The 23,272-nt window shown below is 40.6% G+C and overlaps 2 protein-coding genes across 2 annotated transcripts; one reads left to right on the top strand and one right to left on the bottom strand.

The window, feature by feature from the left end:
- Positions 1-5,296, top strand: LOC102218016 (60S ribosomal protein L5-like). The gene is made up of 8 exons (XM_005802355.3): positions 1-110; positions 425-494; positions 1,072-1,187; positions 1,290-1,424; positions 2,138-2,340; positions 4,468-4,645; positions 4,887-4,975; positions 5,155-5,296. The coding sequence occupies exons 1-8, from the start codon at positions 108-110 to the stop codon at positions 5,255-5,257; spliced, it is 897 nt and encodes a 298-aa protein (XP_005802412.1). The 5' UTR covers positions 1-107; the 3' UTR covers positions 5,258-5,296.
- Positions 5,297-8,913: 3,617 nt separating this feature from the next.
- On the bottom strand, positions 8,914-22,925 carry LOC102217425 (protein FAM69A-like). The gene is made up of 6 exons (XM_005802352.3): positions 22,479-22,925; positions 13,701-13,835; positions 13,105-13,212; positions 12,838-13,014; positions 12,616-12,747; positions 8,914-11,703 (listed from the first exon to the last, which is right to left on the bottom strand). The coding sequence occupies exons 1-6, from the start codon at positions 22,530-22,532 to the stop codon at positions 11,023-11,025; spliced, it is 1,287 nt and encodes a 428-aa protein (XP_005802409.1). The 5' UTR covers positions 22,533-22,925; the 3' UTR covers positions 8,914-11,022.
- Between the last annotated feature and the right edge of the window lie 347 nt (positions 22,926-23,272).

The raw sequence follows: 23,272 nt of genomic DNA, 5'->3' as shown, positions 1-23,272 counted from the left end.
GCGCTGCCGCATGACGAGATAGGCGCTTTACCGGAAGACAAGTAGTGACTACAAGCGGCAGGCCGTTCCTTGAATTGTGGAGGAAGAGGAGTGAAAATAAGGGGAAAATGGTAAGTGTATAGTGTCCATATTTGTGTAATGTCGGGCAGACGGAGTGTGTGCAGATGTGTGTGATGGTGCAGCGGTGTTCCCGGCTGTGTGAGGAGCGGATGGAGCTGGATGCCGGCGGATGTTTGCTTGTTTCTGGCCGGTGAGCCGCTTAGCTCCAGCGTGGCGACTCATGGCTGACTGGATCTCAGCTGACCTCCTGGAGCCTTTCCAGGAACCAAAAAGTTCTGGTTGAGCCTCAACAGATAATAGTTTGTCTTTATTCTGCTATGTTATCTTTCGTGCTAAACTGACGCGTGTTTGTGTGTATCCGCAGGGTTTCGTCAAGGTGGTGAAAAGTAAAGCCTACTTCAAGAGATATGAAGTGAAATTCAGAAGAAGAAGAGGTAAAGAGCTGCAACTAACAGGCACCAAACTGTGATTCCTAGTAAATGTCTAGAGTGTAGTTTATGTTCTGGGGGAAAAAAGTTGTTTCCAATACAAATGGAATAAAATAAAATATATATAAGTAAAAATGACAGTATCTGGGGTCATTTTTGGCCCTCTGGTTATAGCTAAAATGTTGTAAGAGTTGTGGCCCTAAATGTGAAAATTCATCATATCTATACATTTCTAATAACAATATAAGACTAATGAAATTCTCTGTGATTATTGTTCTGCTGTTATCATCAGCTGTTATAAATGTTATCATCGTAGAGTGAATTAATTTAAAGTTTGCTACTGCAGAGCTATGTAACTAGCTTTCTCTGGGTGGGTTCTGATCAGTGATTGGCAGGTCAGTGAACGCAACACGAGGGTTCTTCCTCTTTTACAAATTTCTTGCATTCCGTTTGCTCTCCAAACAACTACGATACATAAATACTAGTTTGCTTCAAGTATTTTGATAAAAATAGTGATGTAATCAGATTAATTGGTAGTTATGGAATAATAAGACGCTGACTCTGCATCCTGTTGAATTATCAGAGGGGAAAACAGACTTCTACGCCCGCAAACGGCTGGTTGTTCAGGACAAGAACAAGTACAACACCCCCAAGTACCGGCTGATCGTCCGACTGTCCAACAGGGATATCTGCTGCCAGGTTAGCCACTGACACACACACACACACACACACTTGAACACTCCTTTAAAAAAAAAAAAAAAAGATCCGATCTATCGTCTTCCGTTTCCTCTTGTCGTCCAGATCGCCTACTCAAAGATCGAGGGAGATCACATCGTGAGCGCCTCTTACTCCCATGAGCTGCCCAAGTACGGGATCAGCGTGGGGCTCACCAACTACGCTGCAGCGTATTGCACCGGGCTGCTGCTGGCCCGCAGGGTGAGCACGCCTCCACAGAAGGCTCTGACCTCTAAACCTCCACAAGCTGTTCTTCTCACCACGGTTACTGTAGGTCACCAAAGCCAACCGAAACTGAAATTGAGAAAACATTTTCGGTAACTGAAATGAATAAAAACGGTAATTAAGGTGGGGGGAAAAGAATAAGTAACTTGGAACTACATCATGTGTTTGTAAAACTAACTGAAACATACTGAAATTATAGACATATTCTCCTTCGTTTTTGTGCTCATGATTCTATTAGCCTTTCGGACGGATGTGGAATTCGTTTATTTTTTCGCTCACACAAGCAGTTTACCTCAGCTGTGGGCTAATTACGGTACTCCATTCTCTTTCTGGTGGCTACGCTAGTCTACAAAATGGTGACAGCAAAAGTTGGGAGAAAACACCAGTCAGTTGTTCAACAATAATTTAATACACTTTTCCAAAATGGAATCTTCTGTTGAGCGTTCACTACCCAATCAGTGTAAACATAATCACAATACAGTGCACCATATGAACAAACTAATAAATAATTAGATATTTATTACAATATCTAATAAAAACTAAACTAAACATTAACCAATAACAGCTAAGAAAAAATTGCAAATTGACACTAAAAGCTAATTAAAATTAACCGAATTAGACAGACCAAAAGTCACAACAAATAAAACGAAACGACAATGAAAAAAAATCCAAAACGATTTTCTTCGTAGCTGCTGCACAAGTTTGGCATGGATCAGGTGTACGAGGGCCAGGTGGAGGTGACGGGAGATGAGTTCAACGTGGAGAGTGTGGACGGGCAGCCGGGCGCCTTCACCTGCTACCTGGATGCTGGGCTGGCCAGAACCACCACAGGGAACAAGGTGTTTGGAGCACTGAAGGGGGCAGTGGATGGAGGCCTGGCCATTCCTCACAGGTCAGTGTGTGTGTGTGAGATAGAAAAATGTTTGTATCAAAGCGGGGAGTAGATTGGGCTGTAAGGAGCAGAGCTTCATCAGACATTCAGAAGGCTGATGGATTAAACTACACAAACTAATGAAGCAAGAGCAACAGTTCAACAGTCACAGCCGTGGTTCCCATGGTTTCGGTCAGACCACCTCAGACGTCAGCAGACAGACCCGCGTCGAGGTTCTTCATCTGCCGTTTGCAGAAAACTTACAGTCCAGATTTATCAGGTTTCCTGTGCAGATTTTTTCTGACAGTTTAGGAAAGGGAAAATAAAAAAAAACTTGGAACATAATGCCCCCCAGAAATAGAAATAATTTGTCAATAATGCACCTGAAAAGAAAATGGAGGTAGCATCAGTTCAGCCACACCTTTCAGATCTGCCGGTGTTTATAGAATCTTAACTATGTGGTGCAGAAAACTGTCTGAAAATCGACGTATTAACTGGTGGTCATGTTTATTTGTATAATCCATCTATCCATTTTCTGGACACTCTTGTCCCTAGCGGGGTCAGAAGCGCTGCTGGTGCCTATGCAACGAACGTTTCGGGCGAGAGGCGGGGTCACTCTGGACAGGTCACCAGTCTGTATTTGTATTATATATGGATAAATAAATTGCAGGAGACTGGACAACACATGGAAATGAATCTTTCATTAATCAATCAGACTACCAGTATGAAAGACTCCACAACCAAAACGGTCAGCAGGTGGCAGTATAGCCTGTGAAAATAACTCCTATATTCATTTTTGTTTGGTTTGTTTTTAGGTACAACTAAGGAAAGAAAGTCAGGTGCACCAGCTGTATTATCATGAAACATTAGTTTATTATTATTATTGATTAGCCAACAGTTATTCCCATCCAATCAGTCCTTTGCGATATGAATATTGAGATGATGTTATATTTGCTCTATATTGTGCAGCCCTGATGGTCATTTTTTCCCCACTTCATTTACTTTGTATAAAACAGGCATAGTTACTATAAAGTTACCCATTCACCAATTTGCCACACAGTATTACATAAACATTTAAGGTGAATCCATGTTGGTTTTCTGTTTGTAACTGCAGGCGTGTTTCTGCTTGTATATCATCATGGAAAGTTGTTCCACTGGTCATGAAGGTTAATGAGAGGTCAGAGCTGCTGCTAGGGGTGAAGCATCAACACTGCATTAATCCTGAGCAGAATATTTAAATCAAACAGTTCATAATAAGTGGATCTGATGAATGCAGCCTCTTTCTGTCAGCCGTTTTGGTTATGAAACTTTTAATAAAGCACATCTGGCTGAATTATTTCTGGACTGGTTGTCTAAAAAGAATCAGATTTGCTGTTCTTCCAGAGTCACTTAGGACTTAGTATTCAAGCTTCTGCCTTTTTTTTTATTAGCTTCTGCTAATTTGGATTTATGGAAGATTTATGGACAGGACCGGGTCTGTTGAACAGCTGGTTAATATTTACAGCAGAACCTCCCATGAAACGTGTGGCTGCATCAGTGCCCTTTGCAGTTAAAGTTTCAGCAGAAGGTGTTTGCCTTGCAGCCAGATAAATGTCAGCACACAGCCACTACAGAGCTGGAGTAAAACCAGGCAGATAATTCATTATCCTATTCACATTCTGCACAAAGAAGGGTTTGTAACACAATTGGCTCCAAAAATGATCATCATAAATTCTACAGGGAAGAGAAGATTCCCTCACCTGTACAGGGCAACTGTCTGGAGGAGCTTATTGAAGCTCAACTAAAATGTCTTGCAGTTTACTGCCGAAAGCATTTATTGTTTTTTCTTCACCTGTATAAACCTGAGCGTTTGTTCTGATGCATGTGAATACATGCAGACAGTCAAACTAGTCCAAGACGTCCCACCCCGTCTCGCTGGTTCTCCTCTGCTTCTCGGTGATGATAAACATATGCTGAGCAAAATGTAGTTGGTCCTTCATTTGCACCGGCTGATGTTTACTGTCGTTTTCAAGACGGGGCTGAGAGAAGCAAGCTGAACCGAAGCAGACAAGTAGAACCGGGTTCCTGCTGGTCTGTTGGCTTAGGTTTTATTAGGAAGAGTAGAATCAGTCCGAACTTGACTTCCTGACTCTATCATGTTCCGTGCAGCTTGAAACGCTTCCCCGGTTACGACGCAGAGAGCAAAGAGTTCAACGCGGAGGTGCACCGAAAGCACATCATGGGCATGAACGTAGCTGATTACATGACCTACCTGATGGAGGAGGACGAGGACGCCTACAAGAAGCAGTTCTCCCGCTTCATCAAGAACGGAGTGGCACCGGACATGGTAGGACACCGCTAAGAAAGAAAGTCATCTTTACCAAACATTCTGCTGTTCATCTCTTGTCCTCGAATTTGCTTCTTGGTGATAATAAACTAGCAGCTGAGCTCAATGTAGTTGGTCCTTCATTGGCACTGGTTGATGTCCTCTGTCCTTTTTAAGACGGGGCTGAGAGGAGCACAGCGAATCTTTCTGAAGACTGAGATGTTGCCGCTCCACTGTTCAAATGATCAAATTCTGCTTTCAGGTAGAAGAGATGTATAAGAAAGCACACGCCGCCATCAGAGCCAATCCCGTACATGAAAAGAAACCCAAAAAAGACGTTACAAAGAAGAGGTGGGTTCCAGGTGGATTCAGAAATGTAGTCTTTTTATTAAAAAAAAACAACTACATGTGTTTAATGGCAGATTTCTGGTGTTGTGTTGCATGGAGAATGCCTTTCGTAGCTGGGCCTACTTTTTCTCGGCTGATGTAGTGAATGTTAATGAATTGGCTTTTTGTCTGTCGTCTGGCAGGTGGAACCGCGCCAAGTTATCCCTGGCACAGAGGAAGAACCGCGTTGCCCAGAAAAAGGCCAGCTTCTTACGAGCGCAAGAACAAGAAGCAGGGGACGGTTAGGGGAAGAACGCATCAGACAAATAAATTTATTAAAGTCAACCCTGTGTCTCTGCTCTTACTGGTGTCTCATGGTTCAGTTTAAAACACTGTGTCTCAATGTTTTATATAAACATTAAGTTGTGAGTCAATGATGTATCTGAAACCTTAAAGTTAAAGGGGCAGTATTGTGTAAAATATTTTTTAATCTTTACATCAGGTTTTTATTTCCTCATCAAAAATATACCTGGAGTGTTGCCTTGATTCTTTCATGATCCTTTAATCTCCCATGGCAACCGTTCAGCTAATTAAAATGCCTGGGTGGGACAGAGGCGCAATTCTGAGCTGCAGTTTCCTAGTTTCAGAGCTTCTGCCTCACAAAGCCCCTCACTCTGCTCCTTCAGACTAGCCAGCAGAAATGAGCAAACACCTGATGGAATTATGCATCTGCTGAGCTCATTATAGGAGCTTCCTCCCAGAGCAACACTGGTTAAAAATGTTAAGGGTTAATAGAGGGGCTATGCTCTGATGACTTCCTGAAGATGGAGTGTTGGAAAGAGCAAGTTTCTTAAAGAGACAGGCCCAATTTCAAGGCACTAAATTATAAAGTTGAATTTCTTTTAAGTCATATTTGATACAGCATTTTTATAACAATTAAAGGTAACATAGTTACTTGATTGTGCTACTAAGTTGGGTGGGCAACTCCAGGCTTAGAGGGCCGGTCTGCAACGTTTAGATGTATCTCTACTTCAACACACCTGAGTCAAATAATGAGGTCATTAGCAGGACTCTGGAGAACTTGACTGCATTTAGGAGGTGATTCAGCTGTTGAATTCAAGTGTGTTGGACCAGGGAGACATCCAAGAGTTGCAGGACACCGGGCCTCGAGGACCAGGATTGCCCACTCCTGTACTAAGTGATACTATGTGGCTGGAAAGCACATACTACCCCTTTAAGACTTGAACTGTTCAAATTACATTAAGGTTCCCAAAAGTTGGAATTCCCTTTGGGAATCTTCTCCCAAAGTCCTAAGGTAACTAAACCTTAGGAATAGTTACAGTAAAAGGTTCATTTCCACTTTTTGTTCATAAATCTTTCACACACACACTAACACACAGCATGACTGTCGCATTGAGTTAGCGTGTCACCACAGTGTTTTATATTAAGTACAAGATGTGAGAATTGCAGAGGCCTGTTTAAATCTGAATGATTCAGTTTCATGTAGAAATAAAATTCAGACTTTAACTGTATATAAAATCTGCCATCAGAATTGTACCATGTATTTTACTATGTGACCATACAGCACATGCACTCAAAACTTGGTTGGGGCTCTTTTTGAATCGATAACTTTTAGGTGCAGCATGGCATGGAGGTCAGCCTGATGAGTTCAGGAAACCCAGCAGCTTTTAATATTACCTCTGGTGTCTCTTATCTTCCCCTTAACAGCCCATGGAGTTCCAGTTTGCTGCTCCATCAGCACAACACTACCATAGTCATTAGAGCATTAACTAACTAAAAAAAAATTAAAGATTTAATTGGCATCCACATAAAATATTTATAGGGGAGGGAAATCATCGAGCACTCTACCATATCCCAGACGACTGCTCAAACTTTTGGACTAAATAAAACAGAAGACCAACTGCTGCAGATTTGGATTTGCTCCCCGAGTCACGACTGACTGGAAACTTCACCCTGGACCTCAAGCGTTTTGAAAGTGAATCAGAACCTTTTGTTTCGCGATTCATGTCTGAAGAAGAAAAATTGGGTAAAACTGGAATTGGCAAGTCAGGTTTTTTAAAGATCAGTGATCGGCCAGAAATCTGCAATCGGTGCAGCCTGCTTGGTAGCCTGCTTGTTGAGCATATAAAATAATAATCCCACTGGTTGGTTGGTTCTTGGTTCTATAACTTGGTAAAGATGGTATTTTCAGTTCCAACTTTGACTTTAAGGGAACATGCAACATGAGTAATGATCATCACTTTTTGGTTTAGCGTTTCCTGCTTCAGTTTGTAGTCAAAGTTGAACATTTTTCTACTGGTTTTTTGAGTCATTTCTGCTTAAAACAAAGATCAACTTGTTTTAACAACTCATCTTTTAAACTGTTAGAGCTCAAACTCTCAAGTAAATCCTAATAAAGACACGTTACATTCAGGACACTAAGTGGTATGGCATTTAATTGTGCAGAAATCAAGCTGGTTTCTTCAAATAGTAAACATCACAACTCAAGGCAGCACTGACTGCAATGTTGATGTGCTCTACAGGCCAGTTAAGTCTACAATTCAGTGGTTGAAGTCATATTTGAATCCAACTACAATGAAAAGGAACCTTAAAAAAAAAAATCAGCATTGGATGTCTAAGATCACATTTCCATCGACAGTAAACATTCTTAAAGTAACTTCAGCATCATGTGCGACACGGAATTCAAAAATAGACCGTTTTACAGATCATTTTAGTGAGAAATACAAATATGGAAAATTTACACGTGAAGGTTTTCGCTGTGTAAGAAATGCCCGGTACAGCAAGTGATGAACACAGATACACAGCATGACATGATGGGTCCCGATCTGTGTCCTTCAGAGTTCATCCGGACAAAAGCAGTGGAGAAAATCTGAACCTCCATTACTTCTGTTTCTGATAATAATGAAAGAATTCTTTCAAGAAATGGGCAGAACAAACACCAAGACTGTTTTTGTAGCGTTCAGAAACATCCTTTATAAAAGGAAAGATCATTCACCACTATGTTCTGCAGCAGTGTCATAGTCATGATTGACCCATTAATTGTAATTATGTCAACAAATATGGCGCCAGGAGGGATTATCTTACAGTTTGAAAACAGACATTTGAGAAAAACATTCCGGTGCTGGAGAGCATAAAGACACTCAGGCTGAAATGAAGGCCTGTCAGTTGAATTTGGCCACTGAGGTCAAAGGTTTACGCAGTTCCATTTAGTCACAGTTTGGAGTTAGAGTACAGTTTATCCTGTCTTACCATCTCAGACAATGCTAACGTGGACAAGTCAAAGCTTTGCTGATCGTCATTTCTTAGCCATTAGACGGTTAACGCTCTTCAACACTCAAGATCACGTTCAACATAGCGACATCAGATCGACTCATCAGTTTTTAGTAGAAATATTTCTAGGTGCTAAAATTATTTAGCTCTAGATGTAGTGGAGAAATAGAAAACCAACAGATAGGATCCGCAGCCTGCTGATTCTGGGTAACGTAGCCATTAATTAAAAGGAGGTGTGTTCAAAATAATAGTGTGAAATTCAATCATCTTGGTTCCTCATTTGAAGGATGAAGCAGAGGAATATTGTTCCAGATGTTGTCCAGAAGAAGCTTCTCTGACTGAAACGCTGATCGAAGGGAGGGCAGAAATGGAATTGCTGAAAATAACAGGCTGATCCACCAGAATGATCTCAAATGCTTTACAGAGGAAAGCAGTTGGTAGCACTGCTGCCTTGCAGAAAAAAGGTCCTGGGTTTGAATCCCGGCCTGGCGTCTTTCTGCATGGAGTTTGCATGCTCTTCCTCTCTAATGCATTTCTGTTTCTGAAAATAAATTTACCTTTTTTTTTTAATATATCTCAATTCTATTATTTTGAACACAATTAGTAGGCCACATTTGCTAGAAGGAGCCAGTAGGTCATTCCAACTTAGCAGTAACCATGGTAATGCTTTGTTTCCAGGGTTGGATATGCTTGGTTTATTTGGAAACAGGAAGCTTGTAGTTCCCTTTTTGTTCTTACATGGAGCCTAAGCTTATCAACAGCTGATTACAGTTGAGTAAACGGGGCCATTGGTGGCGTGATTTTTGTCAGCTCCATTCCTCAACCCCATTGTTAGCTGGCTTTATGTATAACCAAACCATTTATGAAATGTCTTTGAACTGTTTTCCAGTTTGAACCCCCGACGGTATCAAAGTCTCTTTCCTCTGACCCAAACTGTCACCCTTGATTAAAGGAAATTGTCAAGCTATTTCAGACAGCATATTCTTTGACCACATCAAATGGCCTGAACCTGTAAGACACAACCACCCCAAACACACACCCAAACTGGGCTTGTTGTACAATCACTGGGCCCAGAAAGAACCTGTTGAAAATAAGGAAATCCAGCACAATAATGTAAAGGTATGACCAGCTCTCAACTTTCAGATTACAGCTTCGACAATGACGTTACATCTCATGTTGTGATAATAAGAAACTGAAAGCAAAGCTTCTTTAAAGGAACAGTAAGATCTCTTGTTGATAGAAGGTTCATCTAAGCAGCTGTACCATAGTTTACATCAGTGTTACGCCGCCTCTTTGCAGTTCATCTTTCTATCATGATGTGTTCTAAGCATGTAGGAAAGAATCTTGTTTTCTAACCTCAAAAACTGACCATCATTTAGTGTGATATAAAACAGTCCTAAGTTTCATTTTCAATGTGCATGTTTTGTTTATATTTCGTTTTGTTTAGTTTTCCAAGTGTAGTTCAAAAAATAAAGGAGTGCAAGTGCCAACAGTGGTCCCCTGTGGATTTGATCACATATTTGTCTCATCCTATTTACAGTGCACTCTGATTTTCTAATACTTCTTCATGTCAAAGTAAAGATGATGTAGATCCGCTCTAGGATGGTTTTGGCAGAACGAGTGAATTAGTCAAGTCATTATCTCAAAGATAACATTCCATTCACCTCAGGGTGAACAACACAAAACATAACCATAAGATTCTATGACTTGTTTCAGATTTGCCTGATGAGAACACACAATCACTGAGTTCAGGTTTTAGGCCCCAAACTTTTAGAATAGTAAGAGAGGAGGTAGGTCAACTGGATTTATCATTTGTAAGTAGAGATGCACAGCAAATTGGGGTTTTTTTTCTTGGTTAACCAGACCTGACTGGTGAGAAACTAAAAATAAAATCCTAAGTTAGCCAGCCCCAGTCAAATGCAAGTTAAGCAGCTGCTTAGGGCCCTAGCCCCACCAAGGGCTCCCCCAACAGCATCGTTTGATTTTATTTTGTAGAATCACCTGTTTCAAAGTTTAAAAACAAAAGATATTAAACTTGCTAACTTATTTATGGTAAAATTGGGATTTCAAATAGTTCCAAACAGTTAAATTAATGTGCCACACTTAAATAGCACTCTGCATTACAAAATGAAAATTAATTAGAGCACCTTTGTTTGTTCGCTACTCCTGAAAGGAGGTGGGCAAAACCTAATTAATAAGGCTGAACACATTATGGTAAAGGTGCTTTGTTTTAATTGTTTGACATTTAAACCTCTATCTTTAAGGGAACATCCTGAATTTGAAAATATCAAAGGACTCTAAAGGGATTACACACCAATAATACTGTTTTTTAATGCTAGCTATGCTAATTACTAGTAAAATGCTAAATCCAGCGGAAAATGTCCAATCATTTTTTCCTTGGTTATAAAACAGTAATAAAACTTTGCTTTACAGCTACTGCTCCTACACACCTGCTTGCTGCTGTCTCTGCTCCATTTAAATATGGCCGCTCACAGCAAACAGGCTTGAAAAAAATATTTGGAATTGTGTCTTAATATCGTCTCACACTAGTTTTAAAAGAGAAATCGCAGTGTGAAAATTGGTAATGCTTTATAAAAAAAAAAAAAAACGGATATCGGAAATTGGCCCCAAAGTTCTCATCAGTGCATCTCTATTCACAAGTGTTGGAGGGTGATAGATATGATTTCATTATATATTCTACTCATGTATCACAGCATTGCTTTCACTCTGCTCCACTTGGAGACCTGATGATCGTGGTTTCAAAACGACAATCCCCAACATCATGAGTCCTTGGTGTGCGAGATCCGTTTCCAAAGCAGAGCTTTCAGGTTGTTGAGGATGAGCGAGTGTTCCATGTTCATCTGACCGGCGTTACCTCTGAGAGCCATGCAGGCATACAGCTGCCTCTCCAGCTCCTCTCTCATTTCTGAAGGCACCCCACGCAGGATGTAGTCCTTCAACACGCCGCAGGCTTTTGCGAGGTTGGGCTGAACCGGCTCCTCCCTGCACCGCTTCTCAGATGGGTCGCATGAGGTCTGGCAGTCCGCTCCATACACGCAGTCGGCGTCCGTCTCACACTTCAGGACTCTCATGGTGTGCCTGAACTCCTCTTCAGGGACCAACACTTGCGTGTTGGTGAGCCGGAGCTCATGGCGGTCGGTGTAACCAAAGTGCATGGCAGCGAGGTCGCAGATCAGAAAGCTCCCGTAGGTACCGTGAAAAATGTCCTCCACGAGCTCCAGCAGGCCCATGGAGATTTTAGCTTTGCGAGGCCAGGAAGGGGTGAACCACTGGTCCATGGTGCGCTGCAAACCTGCTGGCACCCAGGAAACAAGAGGCCAGGGCAATGAGAACCCGTAGAGGGGCCCGTTGGGGATCCGCTCTGTCATGTAGAGATCTCCGCAGTAGCCAAGAAGGCGGGGTGTATGCCCACGGTCCTGGAGCAGCAGGCCCAGCAGAACCTCAATGAACAGAGTAGAAATCTGTCATCACAAGGCTACAGGAAAACATTCAGCCTCAATAAATAAAAACTAACAGTTTTCTTGCTTTGAAGCAGATTCGATCAATCTTCAAAAGGTTTGGGGTCATAACTTTGGAAAGTCTATTGAAGCCCAATGCAAGCTTTCCAAAACTAACTTGTCTGTGAAATGATTGTCCGGTAGGAACAACCAACAACCAAAGTTTCAACAATCTGACCCAAACTGCCAACAATCGATGAAAGGAAATTAGTTAAACAACAAGACTCAAGCAGACAATAAACCAGAGGTTGGACACAAGTATCAACGTCCACAGTGATGAAACCGCAACATAACAATATGACCTAGACAAATATTGAGTTGTTTAGAAAATGACTATAGGAATGTTTGGATTTTGCAACCTACCACCATGGTGGTGGTAGAGTCAAGCTGAGGGTCTTTTTCCCTGCCAGAAGTACAGCTGTACTGCACAAACCAAAGAGAATAATCGCTGAGGTGGAATACTTCCAAATTCTCCTTCTTCAACTCAAATCAATAACTAGATGGTTGAAACATACAGTAGTCACATTGAGTGTTTGGACACTGCAAACATGCAGCAGCACCAATTTTTCAGCAGCTTTAGTAGAGAAACATCAAGAATCCTCAATGATCCAGACATCAAGTCTATAACTGTGAAGTTATAGACTATGACTGAAAGTGGTTATAGACCACTGAAGAAATGAAAAGAGTTCCACCATTTCTGATAAAAAGATTTACCAACCATTCAACCAGAATTAAACAGCAACACTGAAGCTTTTGTTTCAAATTGAAGATAAACCTAATTAATCTTATCCAAGGACCAACATAAGATCACTCTTCATCCTTAAGCTAGAACATTTAAACTACCATGTGAGCTACCTCATCCATCTGCAGAAGCGCCCATGTTGAACGAGCCTCTGGGAGTGACACTCGTCCATCTCTGTTGCCATCGGCGACGGAGAGGATCTGGCTGACAAGACTGCGAAGGTCTGCATGCTCTCCAAGCTTGGACTGGTAGAGAAGGGAAGACATGTAAGGTTTCCATCCATCGAGGATTTAGTTCTGTGCAAACTTGAATCACTCAGGTGGATGCTCCTCCACCTTGAGATGGTTGAAGAGCATCTCTTTGAACTTCTCAACAGAGGTGCCTCTGTTAGGCTTATCGAACACTGGGGTTTCTCTTCGTGGCTCCGGCTCCTCGCCCAGCTCGTAGTGACCCACCTCCCCCAGTTTGCAGCGGATGATCCCACCGTGGTCCCCCCAGCTTCCTGTGTACACCTGGAAAAAAGCAGAATGTCAGTCAAACACCACCTACTATGCTAAATGATGGTGAATAGCAGTTTAAGAAGCAATCATAGCATCTCCAACCTGGTTGTTTGGTAGCGTAGACAGACACCTGCCCATGTAGAGCGTTTCTTTTTCACACAGACTGCTGCAGGCAGAGCCATCGATGATTCCCCTCCTGTATTTATCACACTTGGAAAAGAAAATGGTGAATCTTAGAGAATTCTGGCTCTACACTTTGCTGTGAACATAGGGTCTGGACTCTGAGCTATGGAAAAATGATCGCTTGCTGGAAGCAATCCTAGCTAGGCAGACTACAATTCTAAAACAGGACAGAAAATCAACGTCATTGTTCACAACTCCTCCTTCTGTTTGCTGATTGACTGGAATGAAATAGATCCAGAGAAATTGAATTCAGTGGGAGAAATCCCAGACAGAGCACTAAAAGGGAGATGAGAATCAAGCTGGAATTTACTTCACATAGAAACACTAAAGGCGTCATTTTTTTCCAGCCACTTTGCTGGAAAATAAATAAAGATTAACCAGTTTGTTTAGGCAGAAAACCTTTATTACATAATAAAATTTAAAAGCTGACATTGAAAAGTACTTACAACAGTCATTATTGTGACTTTGGTGTGTTATTTTCATTTCACTGCTTTATTCTCAGGGGTTTCACTTACAATGGCGTTCTTGCACTCATGTCCTCTGCACAGCTCTGTGTAAGCCGAGTACTGGACATAGAGAACCCAGCTGCCAACCAGGACGGTGAGCCAGGTGAGGAACAGGTACTTCACCCGCACGAAGGAGATCCGAGCCTGGAGAGAAGAACCAGAGACGCGGAATCATCGTTTAAAAGCAGACAATCATCTGCTTTTAAACAGATTATAGTATACATGTATATATACATACATTTTTTCCCCCCTGCTTTGCTCTCGTTTTATTAAGAAGCATTTACATGTAGTCTAGGAATCCAGTCACATTTCACATTGACACACATCCCACCCTGACCACATCATGGGTTACTAACTAAGGCAGCATGACTTTACATTGAGTGAGATACCTTTTTTTTTCTTTTTTGTTTACAGATAGTTCAACTAAATCAATTCCTGCCAGAGTCACAGGATGCATTTATCACATGTCTTTACTCTGTCCGTCTCAACAGAGATCCTACTGTTAATGTTATTGCAACCAGTAAAGTAAATTCCATAGTGACAAAGGTCAGGGCGAGGTGGGGCAGAAAAACAGCACTATGGCTGACAACACAAAGGAATAACTCCCCCTCCATTAAAGCTGCTGACTGGAGCAGCTAGCCAGATCAGCTAGCCTCTGAAGCTTCACTCCCAGCAGCAGAAACTGAAAGCTTAGAATTCTTTATAAAATAAAGGCAAACTGCAATATGTATATGTAACCAGCAGGGGGAACCAGTTTGGATTTAGCGTCTAAATTAAATCTCTAAGGATTACTTGATGTGTTATTTTTATGAGTTAGTACTCTTCTTGCTCTATGCCAATAGAAATACGTCAAGAAGTAACTCTGAAAAGCAAAAAGGTCGCCACCGGCAACCAACCTTTAAATCTGAAAGCTCCTGAGGAAGTACAGGAAGTTTTAAAATGTCTAATTTTTAAAATGTAGCATAAAACTGAATTGCCTGTCATGTGTCAAATTGGATGACTGAGCACAGTGTATTGATTTATTAAAATAATAAATCATAAGTAAGCTTAAGTAAGAGTTGAAGAGTGAAAAGAACAAAAATAGGTCAACAGCTCGCATCAGACACAATACACAAGTAATCAGACAAAAGCTGCCGCCGGTTTTCAACCCAAGTCCTGTAACCACTCCTGAGAGGATCAAGTCGTTTTAATTCTCCCTTTGATCGCATGGCAGGAACGGCTTATGTTGTGTATTTTGGCAGCATGGCTCCTCTCTCATTTTGTTCTAGCACATTCTAACAAAACACAGTCTGCAGCTGCACAGAACCAGAGGCCGATGCTACACTTTTTTTTTTATCTCGGATTTGCTCTGATTACTGTAGTATGTAAACAGGACAGGCAGGAGTCTGTTGTTCATTATGATGGACTTTATATTTATAATGATTATTGAAAGTGTGCATTCTATTCTCTATTTTTGTACACAGTGAACTGTGGTATAAAGAAGAATGAACTTGTTTCTATCTCAGATTTCATTCTGTGTTGATTTACCCCATTTTGTCTGTCAGTAACCAGCAGAAAGACCCAATTATCTAAACTCTCCAGGTGATGTTTTTGATGCCAACAATATTCTCCAAGGCCTTTTGAACTAAGGCCGACACCACCACAGTGGGCGTGGGTTGCGTCTCCACCTCTCCATCCTGGATTTCACAACAAATTCACAAGAAGTGAGAATTACAGAAAATCTCAATCTTTGTTTCATCCGACCAGAGCGCCCCGTTCTAGTTGAACTTTCAGTTCTCTGGGAGTTTACTCACTCCCAGATGAAAATAAAAGTCATCATACTTCACCTATTTTTATTTTCCTTCTCTGGCTCCCTATTAAATGCAGAATAAAGTTTGAAAATGCTCCTTTTCATATATAAAGCCCTTAATAATCAGCTACATCAAACATCTGATTGGTCCATATAATCCTAACACAGCACGTCACTGACTGCTAGACAAAGCTATTGGCTGGGGTTTCGTTGTGGTTAACAGTATGCACTCTGTTTTATTGTAGCTTTAAAAACAGCTAGATGAAGTTACTACCCCCTTCAACCTTTCTTTGAATTAGAAATCTCTCCTTGATCAATAGGTTCTGGTTTTGCTGGTGGTTTCTTCTTGTTAAAGAGGAGTTTTTCCTCTCCACTGTGGCTCCATGATCTGTTTGAGGGATTGCTGTAAACTCAACAGCATAAGCGATTGTCTGCAGTCGCTACGTGTTCATCCAGAACTAGTGAATTCTGTGAGTCGATGCGACCTGCTGGGTTTCCTTAGATAGAAAACTTTTAACCAATCTGAAAAATAAGTATGATAACTTGGAGCAACTGGAATGTATGTGCTTGACATGGAATTTGTGTCTGATTGGATTGATTTCCTCTTTTTTTAAATATATATTGTAAAATGCTTTGAGACATGTTGTGAACTGGTATGCTATTAAAAACACAAAATTGAATTTTGCAATCTCCATGTTTGCGTTTGTAAAGAAGATAAGTAAAAAGGTGGTAAAAATGGGTTATATTCATGTTTTTAACCCAGAGAAACTAATTCTAAGTTCCTGGTTAAACTCTGATCAACCTAAAATGCCCCAGTTGTGCTTAAAAATCTAAAATCTTTAGAGAACCTGTAACTTCCCCTCATCCCCCCCCCAAATAATTTCTTTATTTTGGATTTTCCACATTGAATGAGACGGTAACTCTAATCAAAAGATTATGTCTTTTTGTTTTGTTTTTTACAGTGTGGAGGTCACTATACCAGTACAGTATCATAAACAAATGTAAATACACAACATCCAAGGGTAATGAGTCAATGCAAAATTAACTACCGTGTAAAAGTTTGTAACTACAAAACTTTTCCCACACATGTAGCCCCATATAATGACCACCTCGGTGTCTCATTGTTAGAACAGTATTTGCTGTCACAGCCATGGTAATGTGGATGACAAACATACTGAACATCTTCAGTTGACTGGTCGATCATTGAGTCATGTGTATATTTTTTACCATCTTATCACTTTTGCATTTCAGTTAATAGATCTCTCCTGGTCACAGATGAGCCCACAGATAAGTGTTAAAACACCACCAAGGAGCAAAGACATGAGCAAAGATTCAAGGAAAGCAAACGTTGCCAATCAACCTGGCAAGTACAAAAGAGCATTTTCCAATCTATTTGAACGCAACGATTCTAAAGCGAGAAATTTGCTCACAAGCGCAAAAACACTACAGCTTCCGATCTCAGACCGTGCAATATTCAGAGACATCAGAACGTTCATGTCAGTCCAATTAGAAAAAGACGGAAGAAAAACAGCTTGTTTGGAAAGGGCTGACAACAGAGAGCGTCTTAATATCGCAGCACAACCTGTTTGGAAAGTTTTGAATCAGAAGCCTCTGAATGAAGGACCGAACTTGACGAGACCAAAGCAGTGCTGTGTATTTAATTCTTCCAGAGACAAAAAGTGAGACCATCAGTCCGTCAGCTAAAGCTGGGCTTAAACTGGGTCATCAGCATGTTAATGATCCCAAAAGCAGCAGCAAATCTACAACAGAATGACTGAAGGAAGAGTTAAGATGTGCCAGTGACCCAGAAAAAGTCCAACCCCCCCCAGACCCAACTGAGAGTTGTGAGCCACTCTCTGCTCCTGTAACTGTATAAACATGGAATGCATGCTTGAGTGCATTGATGACATGATGTTGGAGTAATATGAGGAAAGTTTGCACAGACAACACCAAAGCCAACAGACAAGAACCCGAACTTTTCTGAACAAGACCATGAAACGTTCATCAATGAAGTCATTGTATTGTCAACTACGTTTTCGGGTCAAAGCACTTAATCCTGCAGCTTAAAAAAAATGTTTTATAACAGAAGACAAAAGTATATCGGCTGATATAAGGAGTGAGTCTGTAGACGCCTTCTGAGGCTCTTCAGGTAGAAATACTTGTTTTATTCCAGCTGTAGGTTTAGCACAATTACCCAACATATTCTAAGGACTATCATTATCCACTTGGTGGAGCATCACACGCACTGAACTCTGCAAATACTTGAGACCCCCTCTAAAAACACTGCTGGCTGCCCATTTCAATAGCCCAAACACCAGATATGTCTTAATATGATTAATATGGAGAGTGGAAACCATCAGCCAGGAGTAGCTTGCAGCTATAGGTGAACCTAAGGTGTTCCATTTAAACAACCAAAAGAAAAAAGAAACTGGAAGCCGTTTTAAAAACAGAAAGAAAAACTAAATCATTCTACACTTTGCCAAATTTCACAAGACAGATTTTTATGTTGTCATAATTTTATTGACTATATGTTTAGTTTAGTTGTGATTCTAAACATATTTACTGAGGAATTACTGAGGAGTGGAGCTCACCGAGAGCGTCTCTGTCTCTGTGTCCAACAGTTGCCCTGTAAGCATTCTGAGATGGAGAAAGCTGGAAGAGACTTAACACGACAGAAATTTGCACTTAAATGATCCCAGCGTCTCTTCTCTGAATGGAGATCATCCTGCCTGCCATCTACTGCAAATGAGACGCTGACTCCTCATAATTAGTCCTTATAGTCCCACTTAAAAAAAAAAAAAGACAACAACAACCAAAGTATCAGTTTTAAAGCTGGACAGATTTGCCCTCTGATGAACTGTTTAGCTTTCAAACAATGTCTGCCCAAAGAGATGAACACACAGATAGACGAACCCTGGGGAAAGAACAGGGAGCAGATGGAACTGCTTAGACATGCATTACTCGAGTTTGTGCAGGAAGTCTTAAAAAAATGTACCGAGACAAAAGGGTTAGAGTGGAGAAAGAAAAAAAAGCTGCAACAGGAGAGTCATACCCTGACACCCTGAGTTGGTTGAGTGATGAATATGGTGAAACCTTTTGAATTAAAGAAGTGAAACCCAAGCAGCAGATTTCTGAGGTCCAACTGTCTCCTCTTCATTCATAACCACCAGTCAGCGAGTTCAGGATGCAGGACAGGGGTCAGCGTGTAATAAATCATGCATGGCTGAAAGAATTAGGTTTGCCACCTGCCAACGTTTAGTTTACCTTCGTCAAGCATCGACCACTTGTAGTTATTGGAGCCTATAGGCTAAAGCCTGGGTTACTCTTTTCCCTGGAACCGACTGACCGTATGACCAACCCAGCAGGATTCTTAGAACTTGAGTAGGGATCTCAAATTCGAAACTGTTCCTTATAAACTCATTAAATAAGCCATCCAGCTACCTAAATATGGCATGGTATCAGTGCCATAATTCAGACTATTGCAGATCCAGCTTGTCGGAGGAGGTTATATCTAGACTGACACCAGCTACTGATCTGATTAATGAAAGGGAAGCAATGCTAAATGAGCGGCATTTAGCTACCTGCCAAATTTGAAGCATCAATCAGAAGCCAACCTCAGCACGTCAATACATCTAATGTATGTCGCTTATAGATATTGTAGTCCAACCATTTTCCTTGATAAAGTTTTATTAAGAAAAAAAAAAAAAGTGCAAGTCGAAGATGAGCAGCCTAAGCATACTACTTGCTAACCTACCCAAGGCATATCAGGGCTTACGCTAGCTTATGTGTGCTAATGGACAGCAGAGAAACCAAAAGGAAATCCAGTGGGTGGTCAGCCCAGACATGCTAGTCCCCAACCTGACACTAGTGAGTACTCCCCTTCTCACTTACCAGCACTGCCTCTCTGTTACCGTGCCGACCTATCATTAATCAGATCAGTATCTGGCTTCAAGATGGATACAGCCTCCTGTGACAATGAAGTAGTCACCGTTATCTAACTACAACACTGATACGGTGCCATATTTAATGCCCAAAATGGGATTCTAAACTGTACAAAGTATCACTGTCAAGTTGCAGCTAAGAGCTGACCTTTGATCTGGTCCGTTTAGAGCTTTCTGGCCAGTAACCTTAACATCCATCAGCAAGTTTTGAGTGTTGTAAAGACAAAAATGCATGACGAGAAGAAAAAACAAACACACCCACAAGAAAGCCAAGTCAGACAACATGCCACCAAGCTAGCTAACCTGGATCAAGCTGCTCTGATAACAATCTAACTGTGACTCTACTAAGTGACTCCATAGGAGCCTCTGTATGGCATTTGACATGTCAAAGCACACCGGTAACAGACATCATCATCTCTCAACAGCACACAGAACCAATGAGCCCAAACTGCCTGGGACCTTTGGACATTCTTTCTGTGTACAAAGATGGTTTCATAAATAAAACAAACTGCTTGTGCAAACTGTTGCGAAAACTGTTGCTAAGAGATCTGCTCAGTGAGCACAGGATCAAATGTTGCAAAGTGAATCATTTGTTCAGCTGGGTTACTGATTGTTGCTGCCTTAGAAGGATACTGTTGGGTGGATTTAACATCCCATTTCATTACTGGTATGCAAGAAGGGAAACTTGGCATGAAAGTTGACATCACACAAGGCAGCTTATCAGAGTTCTTCTCAGTACAACCATAAGTGATTTTCCCTGTTAATTTGCATGCTGTCAAATTCACTTCAACTATATTCAATGGATTTCTCTACAGCTGCTACAAATAGTGAGCAGCGTGTGAATTCCAGAAAGAATTGGCAATTAAATTAATTTCTGTTTCCTGCAGAACCGGTACCTTCCTTGACATTTCCTTTCATTTTTATTTTATTTTATTTATTTGTTTTGGCTTTTCCACACTTTTACTTTCCTTTTACATCATTAACCAGAAAATTAGACAAACACAAAAAGTAATGTATTTACAGTACAGACCAAAAGTTTGGACACACCTTTTAATTCAATGAGTTTCCTTTATTTTCATGACTATTGACATTGTAGATTCACACTGAAGGCATCAAAACTATGAATAACACATGCGGAAATATGCACTAAACAAAAAAATGTAAAACAACTGAAAATAGCCCTTATATTCTAGTTTCTTCAAAGTAGCAACCTTTTGCTGTGATTACTGCTTTGCACACACTCTGCATTTTCTTGATGAGCTTCAAGAGGTAGTCACCTGAAATGGTTTTCACTTCATAGGTGTGCCATGTCAGGTTAATAAGTGGGATTTATTGCTTATAAATAGTCATGAAAATAAAGAAAACCCATTGAATTAGAAAGGTGTGTCCAAACTTTTGGTCTGTAGGGTATATAAAATAGAAGTGGTGGTGTAGCAAATAACATTCTTACTTGCTATTTCCAACAAAAAACATGATAAGCAAACAGACTTACAGTGATCTCAACTGTACCAATTACTCCCACTACTGCATGGTGAACATTGCAGGGTTTCTCAAACATGCCTGAAAGAATCAAATCAACACTCCATGTATGTTTTTGATGAGGGAATAACTTCGTAACATGATATAAAGCTCAAAAAAGTCAATTTCACATAATGCTGCCCATTCACAAATTTGATTAAGCATTATGTTTGGTTAAAAAGTTGCTGTTTTGGTTGGTGAGAAGAATCAATCTAAGTCTAAAATAGCATCACTGTTAGACAACAGATTTGATGCATGAAGCTGTTGGGGGGCCGTTAGAGCTCCTTCAGCGACACACTGCTGCATCATAGCTGCACAAAGGAGCGTTACAGGAGATCCTTCCTGTTAAGTGTTACTTGCAGTTTTCTCATTTTTAACCAACATTCCTGCTGTTATTGGCACATCCCTGTTGTTTGCATGGTTTGTTAGCTGCATGTTATTTTTAATACCTGTACAGTATTATCTGTCTTATGTTGTAAATTTGTCCTTACTATACAGCCCCTTATTCTTACTTTCAAACCACCTTGTTAATATCCATGTTCCCACCTGTCTTAACTAGATTCTGTTTAACCTGAATTTCTCCACTTTGGGACAGTAAAGGGATATTTCTATTCTATATTTCTCAGGATATTTCTCCTTGCCATCTAAGGCAGCATCAATCATAGCTTTTTGGAGGGAGTGAAGGGGGCTGTAGTCATTAAAATAGTTTTAGTCACTTATACAATTGTACTGTAGTTTCCTTTGTTTATATTAACTGTTTTGTATGAATTGTATTTATTGAGTCTGACGAAATCTGTATCGTTAAGTCGTTCTGGCCTTGTTTTGTACGACAAGGTTATTTTTATGTTTGTTATGTTTGTTTTTAAATCTCTAGGATGAAAAATAGCCATTTGGCCATTTCTGGCGCATTAACAGAAATTTTAATTAATATGCATTGTTCCTGTCAAATACGTTACTACATTTAAATTTAAATTTTAAGTCAATTTCTGACCCAAATATCTATAGTTGAACTAATCAGTCATCAATGTTTACTAACTCCAGCTGATCACCTTGATTATTGGGCCTCTTGAACCATATATATATATCTATATACATATAGATATATATATATATTTTTTATGTATATAACTTTGTGTTTTGTGTGCAATCCGGAAGTAGAAATCCAAACTTCATTATCCAGCTGTGGGAGTGTACATTTGCAAGGGGGAAATATATGCCACTAGATAGTGTTCGTAACTATTTAGAGCCCCCAGATGTCTCCTCTGCACCCTATTTTTACAATAAGGTGCCAATTGCTAATGTCTATTCTCCCTGGTTAGGCCTGTGGTAACCAGGCTGTCAGTAATAAGGTGTACAAGCCATTCACATTCATCAGGTAATTCCCTGGCGGCGCAGGGAATCTAAGGAGGAGGACGCCGATTGCCAGCTGTCAACCGCACAGATGTGACAGCGACACGCAAAACACGATCGCTTCTTCTTTTTTCTTTTCTTTTTTACAATCCATTTCCTCGCAGCAATTTTGCACAACAGACTTCCTACCTGGAAATAGAAAGACTTTTTCACCCAGGCTCGTGGAAAAAGACCCTTAGCCATCGCTGAAATAGACCATCTCAGTACGTCTGAAGGCGGCCAGCAGAGCGCGTTCTACATCAAACAAGAAACGCACGAGGAAATAACAGCATAGCGTCTGATTCCAGACGGGACGGCCCGGTCCGGGTTCATCTGGTCCGGATGAATCACAGCCACATTCCTCCGTCTCCGTCTCTCTGCCCTTTGAAGCAGCTGCTGCTGATTTTCAAAAAAAGCCAGCATATCTCAAGCTGGAAAAAAAAAAAACACGTATGGCTCAGAGCGCAGGCGCAACCTGTTTCCTTCCCAATCAAACACCTAGTAAGTTTTGAGGTAAAACATGGCGGTGATGTGTTATTAAAAGGCACCGCTGGACCCTAACCTCGTCACCATACATTATTATTATCCAGCGGTAGTTCTGCGAAACTATCAAAGTATTACAAGATCAAGTTCACAAGCACGAAAGAAACCATTTCCGCTAAATATTTCACAATAAAAGCCTGGCTGTTGTGCCGTTTCTAAAGTTACACAGCAAAAAAAAAAAAAAAAAAAAAAACAGATTTATTTTGCCTGTCATAAAGGAAAAGAAAGTTCATTTTTCAAAGTCATATTTTCACCATTTTATTCATACATTTATAAATGTCAGGGTTCCAAACTATATACTTAATTCATCAGCGGAATATTTCGCTTGCAAACTAAATATTTAGCTTTCAAATTAAATATTTAGTTAGAAGCTAAATATTTAGGTTGCGTGCTAAATATTT

This window comes from Xiphophorus maculatus, chromosome 6 (genome assembly GCF_002775205.1).
Source record: "Xiphophorus maculatus strain JP 163 A chromosome 6, X_maculatus-5.0-male, whole genome shotgun sequence".
NCBI classification, from domain to species: domain Eukaryota; kingdom Metazoa; phylum Chordata; class Actinopteri; order Cyprinodontiformes; family Poeciliidae; genus Xiphophorus; species Xiphophorus maculatus.
The sequence above is the reverse complement of the archived record's forward strand: the minus strand, read 5'-3'. Positions and strand labels throughout refer to the sequence as shown.

Coding starts and splice junctions, on each gene's coding strand:
- LOC102218016 (XM_005802355.3), top strand. Junction 1,188..1,289: donor ACAGGGATATCTGCTGCCAG/GTTAGCCACTGA, acceptor CTTGTCGTCCAG/ATCGCCTACTCAAAGATCGA. Junction 2,341..4,467: donor GGCCTGGCCATTCCTCACAG/GTCAGTGTGTGT, acceptor TGTTCCGTGCAG/CTTGAAACGCTTCCCCGGTT.
- LOC102217425 (XM_005802352.3), bottom strand. CDS start 22,532: ATGGCTAAGGGTCTTTTTCCACGAGCCTGGGTGAAAAAGTCTTTCTAT. Junction 13,213..13,700: donor ATGAGTGCAAGAACGCCATT/GTAAGTGAAACC, acceptor TTCTTTTCCAAG/TGTGATAAATACAGGAGGGG. Junction 13,015..13,104: donor CTACGCTACCAAACAACCAG/GTTGGAGATGCT, acceptor GCTTTTTTCCAG/GTGTACACAGGAAGCTGGGG.